Source organism: Andrographis paniculata, unplaced genomic scaffold (assembly GCF_009805555.1).
Source record: "Andrographis paniculata isolate CXL003 unplaced genomic scaffold, ASM980555v1 Contig87END, whole genome shotgun sequence".
Lineage (NCBI taxonomy): Eukaryota > Viridiplantae > Streptophyta > Magnoliopsida > Lamiales > Acanthaceae > Andrographis > Andrographis paniculata.
The window spans coordinates 2,210,176-2,225,293 of NW_026137625.1; the positions used below are offsets into that span (position 1 = coordinate 2,210,176).

Genomic DNA, 15,118 nt, shown 5'->3' on the forward strand with positions numbered 1-15,118 from the left:
AAACAATTATTTTACCTAAAACTTTAATACAAACCGTTAATTGAATCAGCTAGTTAAACCAGCTAATTGAATCACCTAACAGCTAAAAACAGCTAATTGCCAAATGCATCGTTGAAGAAAAATTTAAAAGAAAAATAATTTTTTTTTTATTGAAAAGTGCATCTTAGCAATCCAATAAACAATTATTTTCAATTCATTGTATTATTTTGCACAGAGGTCTGACAAATTTACAAATACAGATTTTCTCCTTATCATTATCCACCACTTACTTCAAACTTTAACTCTTTTTCCTACAGCTTGATGCAATATTTCTTCTTATGTTTTTTTCTCAAGATACATTCATCTTTTGCTATTTTTGCTTCTTGATTGGAATATGTGAGTTACGCATTTCAATCTTTTTGTTGGCACTCGATTTAAAATATACTTTGCATAATGGACTGCTTCTTCCTACAAGTTTTTCGATACATTCAACGTTGTAAGAAAAAATTGAACACTATGATCATATATAATGCTTATAACCAATTACCAATTGAATAACAATAATATTATAAATTGATGATCGAATATTTTTTTCGAGTCCTAAGTGAAAAAAAAAGAGATGATAGATATTTGTTGGATTATTATACAAGGTTTTTTTATTTGATAACGTCTGAATCTACCGTTGCTACTCGACGAGTGAGCTATGAGTAAATCTTCGATCGAAGTTTAAACTTATGTAGAACTATTTGAGGTTTAATTTTTCGATGCAAATACTTTACTGATTCCCAAACAAGCAATTCAAACATATTGAATTCTTCTTTTGAGTTTTAAATAGACCGAAATGCTTCTGTATACTTAATATAAAAACACTTAATATTAAAAATACATAATAAATACACACAACAAAAATCGAATATATATATATTTTTTCTTACAACATGTTTGTTTCTTATTACTATTTTTTTTATATAAATATATTTATAGTAAAAACATATTACTTTATCCCATAAAACAATATAAAATCACTATTTAAGTAAAAATACAAATATGGAATATAAAAAATATCACAAAATAAACACTCAAAGGATTTTATTTTCTTTTTTCTATTTGTTTTTTTATAGTCTTCCCAATTTATTTTACTATACATTTCTCCCTTTGTTCGGCTAATTATTTGACAATGACTATTAGAAAATTAATAAATAATCCTAGTGTTTTAATATAGATATAGGGTATGCCAAAATTAAAGTAAAAATATTATAAATAAAGTAATGTGATAAATAAAAATATAATAATAAATTAATTATTATTTGTTAAAATAAAGTAATAAAATTATAAAAATAAATTTTTTTATTATAAATAGATTATACATAAATTATGCAAATATATTGCATATTTTTTTTATTGTTTTAATCTTTTTTTTTTAGAATTTAGATTTTAAATAATAAAAATCTGAATTTAAAAAATCGTTTGTTGTGATATAGTTACAATAGATAAGTTGTTGATCCGGTCAAATGCTAATTTGATTGGATCAATATATATTATAGGAGTGATTAACATATATTTCTATATATCACAACATATTTATAACATAATATATATTATATTAAAACTCAACATATGTTTAATATATTTAACAATATGTTGGTCACCTCATCTATAGCATATGCTGATCAGGTTAAATCGACTTGACCGAATCAACATGTGATCTGCAATCATAACTATTTATCGATACACTATTTTTAATGTAAAATTATTTTTTAATACAATATAAAAAATAAAAATATGTTCGATTTAAGATTTTTGAAGGAAAAAATTATTTGAATAGTAAAAAATATTAAATAAATCCAACAAAATTGGAGTAAGCATTGGTCGGTCCAAATCGAAAAGACCATATTATTTCTTTTTGGATTGTTCGATTCATTGGTTCGGTTCGATTCAAAATTGAATTTGTACATTTTGGTTTCAATTCGGTAATGATTTTTAATTTTTATTTTCGGTTAAATGAAAAACTGAACTTAAAGAAAATTATATATTAATAAATAATTATACTATAATTTTGAGTATTTGTATTTGATTGTATTTGTAAGTTATATATTAATAAATAAAAATTTGATTTGGTCGGTTTTGAAAAACTTTAGTTTGATTAAGATTTTCATTTTTACAAACTAAAAATCGATCAAAATTAAAATTTAATTCGATTTGGTTGGATCGAATGGTCACCCCCTCCACAAGAAAATATAACCTAAGTGACATCTTAATACATTTATTTATATATTCAATTTATACTTTAATAAACTTACATTTAGGATGTGTTTGTTTGGGGTATAAATTTTGAGTTGAAATTTGAATAGTAAAAAATTTGAATTGAAATAGCGGTATAATGCGATATAAATAAGTATTAATGTAATGTTTTGAATGTAAATTTGATTTTTAGAATAATATAAAAAATAAAAAAATAATATTTTATTTGATATTTTTGGGGATTTTTTTTTTTTTTTGTATAAATAGTAATTGTCAAAATCCTTTAAACAAACGCAGCCTTAGTTGGCTTTTGTACTTTACTATTTTTTCTCGCACATTTTTTCATAAAAAAAATATATTATACATATTTAGAGTTGTTAACGATTCGAGACGAGACGAGTCGAGTCGAGTCAAATTTTAAATGTTCGTTCGTTTAGCTTTCGAGCTCATTCGTAGTGTTCGAGTTCGGCTCGTTAAGAATTTTTGTTGTTTGAGCTCGTGTTCGTGTTCGGCTCGTTTAGGTTCGATTAAGCTCGTTGGAGTTAGTTCGAGTTCGTTAGTCTTATTTTTTAAAATTTATATATAAATTATAAAGAAAATTTGAAATTATTTTATTTATATATTTTAAATTAATATTTTATTTAATTATAAATTATAATTTTATATGCATACATATATTTATAATAAATATATTATTTAAACGAATCGTTCGCGAATGTTCGCGAAGAAAGCTCGGGCTCGTTCGTTAACTAAACGAGTCTGTTTATATTGTTCGGTTCGGCTCGTTAACGTTCGCGAACGAGCATCGAGCCGAGTTCACGAATGGCTCGGTTTGTTTAACAGCTATACACATATTCATTATTTTTATATTTCCTACACAATTCTTTATATTTCACGTAAAATAATTTTTTTTTTCAATAATTTCACAAAATAAATCCATAAATTTCGTGAATTATGGGATAAGAAATTGGAAAAAGATAAACCATGCATATACAAAATGGGCTCACTAATGTGGCTGGCCCATTTAAATAAAGCAAATACAGTAGGCCCATTAGAACGATGAGCCGAACTCCATAGATGTAGTTGACCTGACCTCGATCGAAGCCCTTTCCATCATCGGAAATCGAGGAAGACTCACACCGTTGAGGGCTCGGGAGGCCGCTTTGTTGTGTCCAATTGTACCTGTTGTAGGCGGAGGAAATGTCGGCGTCAGCTAGCGCGACGGAGAGGAGAGGGATTCCGGCGGCTGTGTTTGTCGAAGACGTGCAGACATATCTCTCGCAACTAAATCTCGATGTCAACTCCGCGCTCGCTTTTTTGCAAGAGAGGTTTTTGTTTTTTTTTTGCTGTATATTTGCATCTATTGTTGTAGTGAATGTTTCTAATTAACTACTGGAACTCAATGGAAGTCGTGTTATGCAGAGGGTTAAGTATTGAGAGTTGAGACTTCTACTATTGTTACACATTTGAAGAATCTGTAAATGAAATTGTTTAAATTTTTACTATTCTCTGTTGAATGGTGTGAAAGATGCTACTTTAATGGATATTGAACTTTATAGTAAACTGGACATGATCTGTTTTGCAATGGTTTATAATTCCAAATTTGAAGAGGGTGAAAAGGCTATCGGCAATGAGATGTTTTTGGTCATTTAATTTAATGTATTTGTTGTCAATTTTATTTCAACTGTGAATCTATGGCAGGCTTCAGCAATACAGGGTGGTGGAGATGAAGCTTCTTGCACAACAAAGGGATCTTCAGGTATGAGCTTCTGGTTACGGAATGTTATTCATTTTTCTAAAGTTGCCGAGGAAATGAGAATAATGTGTAGTTTTATGGCCTGATAGTTATATCTTTACCATATTTTGCTGGTATAGTTGCTAGGTAGTATTTGCTTCATTCTTAGTGCCTGTTATGATGTAGTGGGAGAAAGAGGGATGAGTTCATGTTCTACTCATGAGTTTTACACGAGCACAGCATCTTTCAATCCAATTAATTATCTGTCCTGAATTTCTAAAGATCAGTGACCTTATTTGACTTGAAGATTTCAGTGTTAGTCTTTAGAATTGTAGATTTACTTTACCTCATAACAAGCTGTTAGGCATAGATGGGTAGCTAAACCAGAGTTTGAAGAATCTGAGCAAAACAATAAATGAAAGATAAAAATTGTGATGTTTGTTGAAATCCAAAATGGGAGAAAACGATGGAGGATACAAGCACGCACTACAACATGGTTGATGATTACAAAGTACAAGATGATCTTGGCTCTCTTTCTGATTTTGATCCCTTAACAATGTGACATATCTGAATCACATTCTAAAACTAATTCTGACTTCTGATATGGAAGATAAAAAATCTTCTTTGTTGGGTGCATGCTATGAGGCGTGCACAAATGATTGATGTGATGGTTTGAGGGGTTTTCACAGTACTAAGAAAGTACGGGCTGTTGTATACACGGTAGTTAAGCTAGAATGACTTCAAGTGGTTCCAATCTGTGGAAAATAGGATTTGAGCAGAATAGAAAGTCTTAAGTGGAGAGAAGCTACAGAAAATTGTTATCTGTGTAATTGGAACCTTCAATAGAAATTGGTTATGGCTTGTGACTTCTAGCAAGTTGGAAAGTTAAGAGTGATGCCATATTGCTCAACTTGCAACTTAGTTGGGTCTGCCTTTACCTCACATCAAGAGTAATGAACCATTCACAATTCGGATAGATGTCGAATAAACATCCCAACTCCATGATACACCGATTTGGGAACTCTCCTCTTTTACTTTCTTTCTTTCTGCCTCGTGTTTCCCCTTATTCTGTTGCTGGTAACAATCAACGAATAAAGCTCTAGTAATGGTTCTCAGACAAAAATGCTAGCTGAGCTTAAACTTGATGCCTACAGACCATAAAAAGAACCATAGATGCAATTAAAGGAGGGGGTGAAATTGAAAAGCAATAAATGAAAGATGAACATAGTGATTTATGTGGAAGCCTTAAACCGGAGAAACCTTTAATGCTCTATGCAACACTAAACAACAACCTTTGTGGTCTCTCTCTATCTAACTTGGACCCCAAAACACAGTATAAACCACTCTATCCACTGGACCTCACTAGATATATCAGTATTATGTTCTAACTAGTTCTGTTGCATAAAAGACATAACAAATATCTACAGATGTGTGTGTAGATCCTCTAAAGCCATTGAACAACTGACAGAACACATTTTTGTAATTTGTGATATCAGAAAATATTTGACTATCATTGTTTGTAACACTTTGAACTTCCTACTCTTTCTGTTGCTTGCCAACAAGAATTGAGGAAACAAAAAAAAAAAAAAAAAAAAGAACGAATCAAAACCCTCCTCAATTGACTGTCCAGAGCACACCTAGTGAATTTGAGCCCATCTCGACAATAGTCATACCACATACTCTCGAACGCCATTTCATGTGCCTGCTTTGAACTGAAGTATTTATAAATATAATTTGTTGCTACATCTTTTATTTCATTAAATGGTATTGTCAGCTCCTCTTTTGCTCCTTGGGTTCTAACTTATTACTTTCTTGATGACACAACAATAGGCGAAAATTCCTGACATAGAGAAATGCTTAGATGTTGTTGCAACCCTGCAAGCAAAGAAGGGCACTGGTGAGGTTTGTTCTTAAAACTTGTAAACTGTTTCTTGGATTATGTTACTACTTTGAGGCTTTTTCTTTTTTTTTTTTTTGTCATGTTTTGGAAAGATTCTTTTATTCTTTATATCACTATTGTTAATTTAGTTATGAAAGGAAACCTAAACATATGTATTTTATTGGAATTTCATTAATTCATTATTCTTTGAGGGACTAATAAACTGCTAAGCATTTACTTAATTACTTTGAAGCAAATTTCTCTTATTAAGACTTACTGTGGAATATTACGCCGCCTAGAACTTTTATTCATGGGACTCAATGAACAAAGTTACAAGAAGTCCTTAATTTATATCCATGCTCGGTGTTCATTGCTCTTTGAGGACTAAAAGGAAAATTGCTTAGAACAGGGTTACTTATTTATTTATTTATTTTTTCTTATGCTAGTATTAATCTTTGTTCTGCTTTTTTTTGGCCATAAGCACTTAGTTTTAGCAATGGTGAATTTTTAATATTCTCCGAATTCATATCAAGAGTGCGGTATCACATATTACGACATATTCAGCAGAAGTCCATGTACTGTAGTTCTCTTGTGTGATTGTGGTTGTGTTATGTTATAGTCTTTGTTGATTCTGTGCTTGTTGTAGGCCATTATCGCGGACTTTGAACTGTCAGAGGGCATTTATTCGAGGGCTAGGGTTGAGGAGGCAGATTCAGTGTGTTTATGGCTTGGAGCAAATGTCATGCTTGAGTATTCATGTGAAGAGGTATCATTTTAGTTGACGACGTATTGGATTCAAATTTATTTAGGCTCTGTTTGGTTGGAAGGAGTTGGGTTATTGGTATTTCAAATTACTATAAAATTGATTAGTTTCTTATGACAATGCTATTGAATTTCAAATCTCCGTAGTTGGTTGTTGATTTCAAATCCATCATCTTTAATATTTCAAATACTCTTTCTTATACTTTATAATATCAAATACTTTTTGTAGCTAAATGATGGATTTAAATTTTAAAGTATTTTAAATTCGAAATAATTCAAAAGCATTCATTTAAAATCCTCTTTCAAATCCAAATCCATCCAATTGAACGGGACCTTAGGGTGTGTTTGGTACAGATAATTGACTATGTTTTTATTTATCTTGTTTGATTGAACCAGATAAATGGAAGTTGAGAAATAAATTATTTTCATTTTTTGTATTTCATTTTTCTCAAATATCCAGAGAAATGGAGAGAAATGAATTTCAATATTATCTTTTAAAAATTTTTAATTTTTTTTTGTACTATTTAATTTTTGTAATTTTAAAAAAATTAATATTATTTCAATTTTACAAAAATTGCATTACATCTATTATTCAAGTATTTAAATTTTTAAGGTTTCTGAAAAAATTGTACTAAAATATAATCTTACAAAACATTGTATATAGTTTATAAATTTTTTTAAAAAATCACCAAAAAATATTTCTTTATAATTCTCACTCGTTAAAACTCTCTAATCATTTGTTCATGTTCGATTAATTCAATTATCTGTATTTTTTTTACATTTGAATTCTCTATTTTTATCAAACAAATGAATCGATTTTTATTTTCTGATGAATTCATTTTCTCTGTAATTTCATTATCTACTCTCATTTCTCTGCAATTATATTTTTCGTACCAAACGCTCCTTTATAGTTCTCCTTGAATGCACGAGCCCACAAGATCTTCATTGTGCGTGCAGGCAACTACGCTTCTTAAAAAGAACTTGGAGAATGCTAAAGCAAGCTTAGAAGTTCTTGTTGCTGATCTACAGTTCTTAAGGGATCAAGTTACAATTACTCAGGTAAAATCTGTAAACATTATCGTTTAGCGCTACTTAAAGTATTATTGAGTCGGATGCGCTCATCATTCTGCGCCGTAAATCTAACTAATGAAAACACTTGTTTTACTCCATCCATATTTGGCATACTGTAATTTTTATTTTTTATTTTTATTTTTCTTTTCGCGTTACTTTTATTGATCAGGTCACGATCGCTCGAGTGTATAACTGGGATGTACATCAACGTAGACACAAGAAAACTCCTGCTGCTACCTCCTCAGAATCGTGAGTGTTTTTTTTTGTGTGTGTTTTTTTGTTTTCTTCATTTGCATGTTTAGTTGGCACTATTATTATTATTATTATTATTATTATTATTATTATTATTATTATTATTATTCAGTATTTAGGTCGAAATTTGGTTGTGAAAGAAACATCTATAATATATATTTATTTTGTTTGGCACCTAATTTTTCCCAAATATTTATGGCCCTTCTGTGTTGTAACATTAGAAAGTGCATTTTTAGTCGATATTTATGCATCTAATGTATGAACTACCTATCAGATCTTTATATATTTATTTATTTTACGGTATTTGACATAAATGCACCCAAATTGGGAATAAATTTTAGAATCTTAATTTTTCAACCTATGATATTACAAATATATTCATTTTTTTTATATTTAGCTTATATACTAAAAAAATAGTTATTTTTCTTAAGTTTTAAGAGTTTATTTTTATTGTTTTTTTAGGCTAAATAAATAAAATAAATAAATATATTTGTAATTTTAGAGGTTTAGAAATTGAGATTATAAAATTTATTTGCATTTTGAGCTGCTGAGGGGCTAGAGACAGATATAGGGATTTGGTGCAACTGCGCGGTGGATTTTGTGTAATTTAATTTTTATTTTATTACACGGTTTTTTAGTATAAAAAAAGAAAACATACTTCCATATTAGATCCTATTGCCCTCTCTTTGGAAAAATTAGGGCTACTTGTGGATAGAAATTTTTAAAAGTTTTGAAGTAATTACTATTCAATCACTACTGTTTGTGGTGAAACTATATGATTTTTTTTTAATTTTTTTTAATTTTTTTCAAATATTAAAATACTATTTCAATGAAAATTTACATAATTAGAGCAAACAAATTTTGAGTCACAGAAGTTTTGCAAATAATAGAAAAATTCATGTAAAAAGTAGGTGTTACTATGATTTGCCTAAAACTCACTATAATTTGCAAATAACTTAAGGTTATTTGCGGGCTAATTTGCTGCAGGTGAAATTTAGTCAATTAGATCTAACCCTCCAGTAGGTGGTGATTTAAAACAGGCTAATCTATGAGTTTTTTTAATAATATTATGAAATATTATCGCTGATATCAAAATAATTTTTAATTTTTATTTAAATTACAATTACAAATATAAATGATGTGAATTAGCATTTTATGTATTACTTATATATATATATATATTTAAAGTGATTAAAAGTGTTGGTTCAACGCTAAAATTGCAACTTATGTACAAAAATAAAATTTTAATGCAACATTTTAAATAAATAAATAATAGAATAATTTAAAAGTTATTTTTGAAGGGTAATTGATTTGATTTTTTCTTTTGAAAGCAAAATATCAATCTTTTATTAATTTTAGACCTCCAAATCAACATAATGAGTCTATTTTTCACTTCCAATATACTCTACTCCAAACTAAAATGTCATGCCAATGCTTCTCGAATTGCCATATACCTATACCATATCCTACATTCTCACCTTTAAATACGTAATCTAAATACAAATATTCTATATCTATGTCTATATCTAATCAAGGTTCATCACTCATTCACCGGTTCTCTTTTTACTTTTTTTTTTTAGATGACGTGGGAACTACAATCGCTACTCGAAAGTGCGCACTGGGTAAACCCTCGGCCGAACCTAATACCCTGCAAATCAGGCCCAACGGGACCATTTCTCTTCTTACTTGGTCTTTGAAGATATTGTTAAGACTATTTATAAATTTTCTTGGGAAAAATTCCATTTGCACTATATTAAGGACGGTAATACGAAACCGGATCATAACCAAGCAACCGTAGACGAATCACTTTTCACTACGTGCTTCGGAATAGGGAATCCCACTGATAATCGAATTTCTTTCAAAATATGTCCCCGGACATTTAGCATTGAACCATTTTCACATTATTCATATTACCCTTTCAACCATATCCGATTTCGATGGAGATTTTCTTTAGAAAATTCAAATGCACCATATCACAACATAGCATAAAAAATCCCAAACTATTTTCTTAAATTTACCTTTTCGGATTTACTTCCAACTCGGGAAGAGCCCCCGCACATCCCTCGGGAGGGACCACGAAATATTGAACTGTTCAATCATCGACCACTACAAATGTGTAGTGAAATTGCATTGCACAAAAATATGATCGATCTTTTCATCTTCTAATCCGCACATTGGACACTCTACTTCCCTATTTATCGTTATTCCTCTTCTAACCAAATCCATTCTAATAGGGATTTCCTTACAATAACAATCGGGACTTGAAAGGAGCAACACTTACCCAAATATGATCTGCCAACAGACAATGTACTTTACTATTTTGGATTGCTTGACAGCCTTCTCTCGTTGTGAAAATTCCATTCGATGATCTTGTCCACGCCACCCTATCTTCGATCCCTCTTCTTAGGCAGATCGAATTGATTAGAGTTAGGAATGCCTCACAAAGATGATTTTTTTTTTTTTAAAAAAAGAAACCTCTAAAGAGAACTTGTGGTTTAACTCCTATACAGCTAAGGGGTGCTCAAAAAAGTCGAACCGAACCGTCGAACCGCTGAACCGAACTGAATCGAACCGAATTTTCGGTTAATCGAACAAATTCGGTTCGAATACAAATATTACATATTTGATATTTGGTTGGTTCGGTTCGATTTCGATTTTTGATATTTTTTTAAGTTAAGTTAACCAAACTTATTATTTTTATATATTTTTAAAATATTAAAATTTAATTATTTTTTATATTGTGAACTAATTGTAAAAATTATTTTTGTTAAATTATATATTTATATCAAATAATTTTAACCAAAAAGTGAAAATAATAATAATATGATTATATTGAAAACATGGTCATAATATGGCCTAGAACACGGAGAACATGACTACGTTGAAAACATGGGCGGGCAGAAACATGACTGTGTTCAGAACACCGGCAGGAACACGACCGTGTTCAGAAGTACAGGGTAATCAACACGACCGTGTTGAGTGGGACGCACAGTCACCTTCTGAGTCATCCACCACGGCCGGCCGTGTTCAGTCTCAGTCAACCATCTTGGAATGAGACCAAAATTGATAATTTTTTTTTTAATGAGACCAAAATTGATAATTATGATATTAAATGAGATCAAAAATGATTTTTACTCTATTTATTTTTATTTGATTAGAATTTAAATTATTTTTTAATATATATATTCTTTTTCGGTTGCAAATATTCCAAATATTTTTTATTAATCGAAATTTTTGGTTCGAATACGATTCGCAATTTCGGGTATTTGTTCGATCCAATTAGATATGTGCAAATACCCAAACCGTGTCCATCCCTATATACAATTGCATCTAAGAACAAAGGACAACGCAAATTTGTGTTCTGTTTAGCCATGGGATTTTGATATTATTCTTTAGCAATACTTTTTTCTAAAAAAAATATTAAATTAAATATTTATTTTATTTTGCAGCTTTATAAAATATCAAATCCAATAATTTTTCTCAACAGCGGCAAATTAAAGACAAGAAACAATGAGCTCAAAATTTTTCTCCTAAAGAAGACGATTCGATAGGTCGAAGGCCCATTGATCCATCGCTTAGCCAAACCGAAAATTCGATTAACCGAGCAAGATTAGCTTCAAGACAGTAAAAATAGCAAGATCATCGTACCTTCCCTGTTACATGCATCGATCAATCGGGATGAAGATTCAAACACAAACGATCGATTCAATCAGCCTCTCCGGTTCCATCGAATGACTAACCGACTCCTCCGAGGTCCATCTGCTTCGATCTGTTCGCCATAAGGAACAAAAAAGCAATCGTTAAAGATTATGCATGGCAGTCGACGGACTAAAAATCGAACCATTTTCGATCACCAGATTTCAATCTTCTCATTTCCCTCGAAGGCTCGTGCTTTTACGCTTTTGATTTAGCGCAAACCGTCGCGCCATAGCTGAATTGTAGAACCTCCTCATGTGCTCCGATAGTTTTTGGATCGCTCGAAGATCGCCCGCGGCAGAGAGCCGCATCAGAAAGGTATCGAATTTCTTATACGGCAATTTCATCCCCCGATCGATCACTTGTTCGAGAAGAAACATCGCATCCGTCGCGTTATTGCATCCGAACAGCCCTTCGATCATCACGCAATAAGTGTCCGTGTCGCGCGCACATCCCCTCCGATCCATCTCATCCCAAGCGTCAAACGCGCCGTCGGGATCGCCCATCGCGAAGAACATTTCGATCAAAATGTTGTAGGTTTGCACGCTTGGCGCACACCCCGCCTCCGTCATTTTCTCGAAAAGCCTAATTGACTCTTCCCGATTCTTACTTCCGCAGAGAACCTTGAGAAAACAGTTGTACGTAACAATATCGGGAGGGTACCCCGTCCGCGCCATCGCTTCTAAAAATCCATACGCAGCTTCGACGTGTCCGCACGAAACCATACCTTCGACAATTTCTTTGTATGTCGTTACGTCAGGGAGGCAGCCGTTGCCGATCATTTCTTCCAAGAGTTTAAGGGATTCATCCATTCGATCGTTCCGGACGAGCGCGAGCATCATAATCGAGTACGTTTTTGCAGTCGGCGACGACGTAGTCGACCCATTGGTTTTCATGAACCCCAAAAGCTCGCGCGCTTCTTTCAGCATTCCCGACTTGCAGAAGGTATCGATCGCAGTGTTGTACGTGAAATTATCCGGCGCGTGACCTACATCGATCATCTCCTGGAGCACTTTCATGCCTCGATACGGATTCCGGACTCGGCACCATCCGAAGAACAGAATACTATACGTCTGCGCATCGGGTTTGATCTTGCTTTTCACCCGAGCAACCATCAGCTCAGCGTCCTCGACGAGACAGCACTTGCACAAAGCATCGAGCAGTAAATTTAGCGCATTTATCTCTGGCTTCGTCTTCACTCTTATCTTCTTTTTCTTCGAAAACTTCTGAAGATGCGTCAAGTGGTTCTCCGTGTACCGTCTCAGATTCATCGTCAGCACATCGACGGGAACAGACCGTTTGTTGCGGCGTTTCATGTAATCCAGAAGATCGCAAACAATTCGAAACTGTTTCACCTTGTGCTTAGTACTCGAAAGAATGTCGATCATTTTGTTATACGATTCAGCCTCGTGATGATAGTCTTCTCGACGGCCTACCAAAGTAAAGAACCTGAACGCCGTTTTCTCATCGAATCGAAGCCTATGCAAGACCTCTAACACAAGAGGCGTCGTCAATTTAACATCGACTGTTTCAAGAGCACTCTCCATTTTGTATTCGGGATTCGAGTGATCCAACACCAATTTATAGACCGTATCGACAGAATCAATCTCACAATCATCAGAGACATTCTTCGATCCCAAAGGCTCTAAACTGCAAAATTTCCTAGAATTCGAGCTGGAAAGCCACAAACAAGAGATGGTTGAATACTCAATTGTTGATCCACGTAGAAAACATGAGCTGATAAGCCATTTATGATCGAGTATCGACTTCGGGAACCCCTGAATTTTCCCACATTCATTAATCCTACTTAACGAAACACCATATTTCGTGAATGATGCTTTGGATGAACTTGTCAAAAATCTTCCAGCTTTGGATAAAGCAAGTGGAACTAAAACGCGCCGAAGCATCACCGGAAAAAATGCATAGAACAAACAAAAGGAAAATCGAAAAATCCTTAATGGAGTAAGTTCAAGAGTATAAGAGCTTACAGAGATGCAAGAACAATGATACTGTTGCGGCAATTCGTCGAACAGGTAGCGAGCATCTAAGTTTATGCTTCAAACGCGTCAACAAGGCAGATCGGAGAATTCTAATCCGTAAATAAGCAAATGAATCGAAACCATTCTCGCAGAACTTCGGAATCCAAAACCAGAATCCCAAATTCGAATGCTGGGAATGAGAATGAGAGGAGTTCTTCGTTCACTTCTCTCTTCACTAAATAAGAACTTCCAAGCCTCGACAGACATTTAAATAGGTGTGCTGACAATATTGCCCTCAAGTTAAACAAACTTAAATAGTGAAAATAAATGAAAATAAATAGTAAGGAATGTTAAGATATATTTCTCGACACGTAAAAATATAAAATAATCATTTAAAAATATATGACATTAATTTGAACGAGTTTCGAAAATATTTTACAAAACTTCTAAAAATGTATTTTGTGTAATATTTTTTAAAAGAGGAATAAAGTTTTAAAATTAAGGAGACTTGGACTAAAGTCTCTGTCAGTAAAATTCACTTGTAAATCAGTCTCTCTTGAAAATTAATTAGTCTGCAGTTCCTATTTTATAGATTAGGTTTATTATAGCTCCCCAATTTATTTTTTCTCTTAATTCACCGTTGTAAACACAACAAGTACTTGAAATAGATTAATAAATACTTCTAATGTTGCAATATATACCTACATTACTTTCCGCTCTACCCTCGTTATAATTTTATATACTTCTAGTTAAATATCGAGTACTTTTTTTTTATGAATTAAAAAAAAAAATAGTAAAATAAAGATAGTTACTTACGATTTAACAGGAGTTTAGGCAGAAAAACCTCTCATAACTCTCCTCAATTTTAAACCCTACATCTTCCATTATCAGGCGAACCAGTGTTCTCCAACGCTCGGTGATCAAGTATTGAACGATCGGTGCAAAAATGGTGAAGAAAACAACTGACCCACTCTCATCCCCAAAGACAAGCTCGAAAAAGTAAGACCTTTTTCGATTTTTTATTTTGTCTAACATTAGTATTTTATATCGTAGTTTGTTCGATTGTTTTGGGTATAAGTCTTAGTCCAATATTTGTATGCCTCGATCGGTTCGGTGTTGCCCTGGGTGATCGGTGTAGTTGTGTTTGTTAATTGGGTTTGAAATTGTTCGTATGTTTGTCTACGTAGACCGAGTTGGGTTTTTATTTTGACACCAATTTTTTAGGTGATTTTATTTGTTTAATTTGTAATTTTAGTTAATTTTATAGATATACATTTTGTTTAGTTACCTGGAGTTGCATAATTTAATATTTTTTTGTTTGTTTGATTGATCGATAATTACTTATATTTGCGGGTTAGTAAATGCGGTTATGTTAGGTACCCCGAATTGCATTTTTCAGGTTTAGTTTGCTAAGTAATAGACTTTTAAGGGACTACTGTGTACTCGGAATGTATTGTTACATACTCCTGATAGATTCTGACAAACTTTAAAATAAATTCAAGATTTGGATAATGTGTATTAATG

At 32.3% G+C, this 15,118-nt stretch overlaps 2 protein-coding genes across 7 annotated transcripts; one reads left to right on the top strand and one right to left on the bottom strand.

Annotated features, from left to right (window-relative positions):
* Positions 1-3,314: 3,314 nt before the first annotated feature.
* LOC127242770 (prefoldin subunit 3) lies at positions 3,315-9,794 on the top strand. 3 transcript variants are annotated; one of them, XR_007836878.1, is made up of 7 exons: positions 3,315-3,548; positions 3,922-3,979; positions 5,786-5,857; positions 6,481-6,600; positions 7,554-7,655; positions 7,837-7,976; positions 8,010-8,222. XR_007836878.1 is itself a non-coding variant. In XM_051262460.1 (7 exons), the coding sequence occupies exons 1-7, from the start codon at positions 3,421-3,423 to the stop codon at positions 9,501-9,503; spliced, it is 564 nt and encodes a 187-aa protein (XP_051118417.1). In that variant the 5' UTR covers positions 3,315-3,420; the 3' UTR covers positions 9,504-9,794. The 3 variants fall into 3 exon arrangements, 2 of the variants coding, with proteins under 2 accessions (XP_051118417.1, XP_051118416.1); XM_051262460.1 differs by lacking the exon at positions 8,010-8,222 and adding an exon at positions 9,500-9,794 and having other exon boundaries at positions 7,837-7,916; XM_051262459.1 differs by having other exon boundaries at positions 7,837-8,222.
* Positions 9,795-10,000: 206 nt separating this feature from the next.
* On the bottom strand, positions 10,001-13,839 carry LOC127242516 (pentatricopeptide repeat-containing protein At1g73400, mitochondrial). Of its 4 annotated transcripts, XR_007836825.1 has the most exons (3): positions 11,774-13,839; positions 11,568-11,688; positions 10,002-10,318 (listed from the first exon to the last, which is right to left on the bottom strand). XR_007836825.1 is itself a non-coding variant. In XM_051262062.1 (2 exons), the coding sequence occupies exons 1-2, from the start codon at positions 13,657-13,659 to the stop codon at positions 11,789-11,791; spliced, it is 1,557 nt and encodes a 518-aa protein (XP_051118019.1). In that variant the 5' UTR covers positions 13,660-13,839; the 3' UTR covers positions 11,304-11,788. The 4 variants fall into 4 exon arrangements, 2 of the variants coding, with proteins under 2 accessions (XP_051118019.1, XP_051118020.1); XR_007836824.1 differs by having other exon boundaries at positions 10,001-10,321; positions 11,568-13,839; XM_051262062.1 differs by lacking the exon at positions 10,002-10,318 and having other exon boundaries at positions 11,304-13,289; positions 13,604-13,839.
* Positions 13,840-15,118: the final 1,279 nt, after the last annotated feature.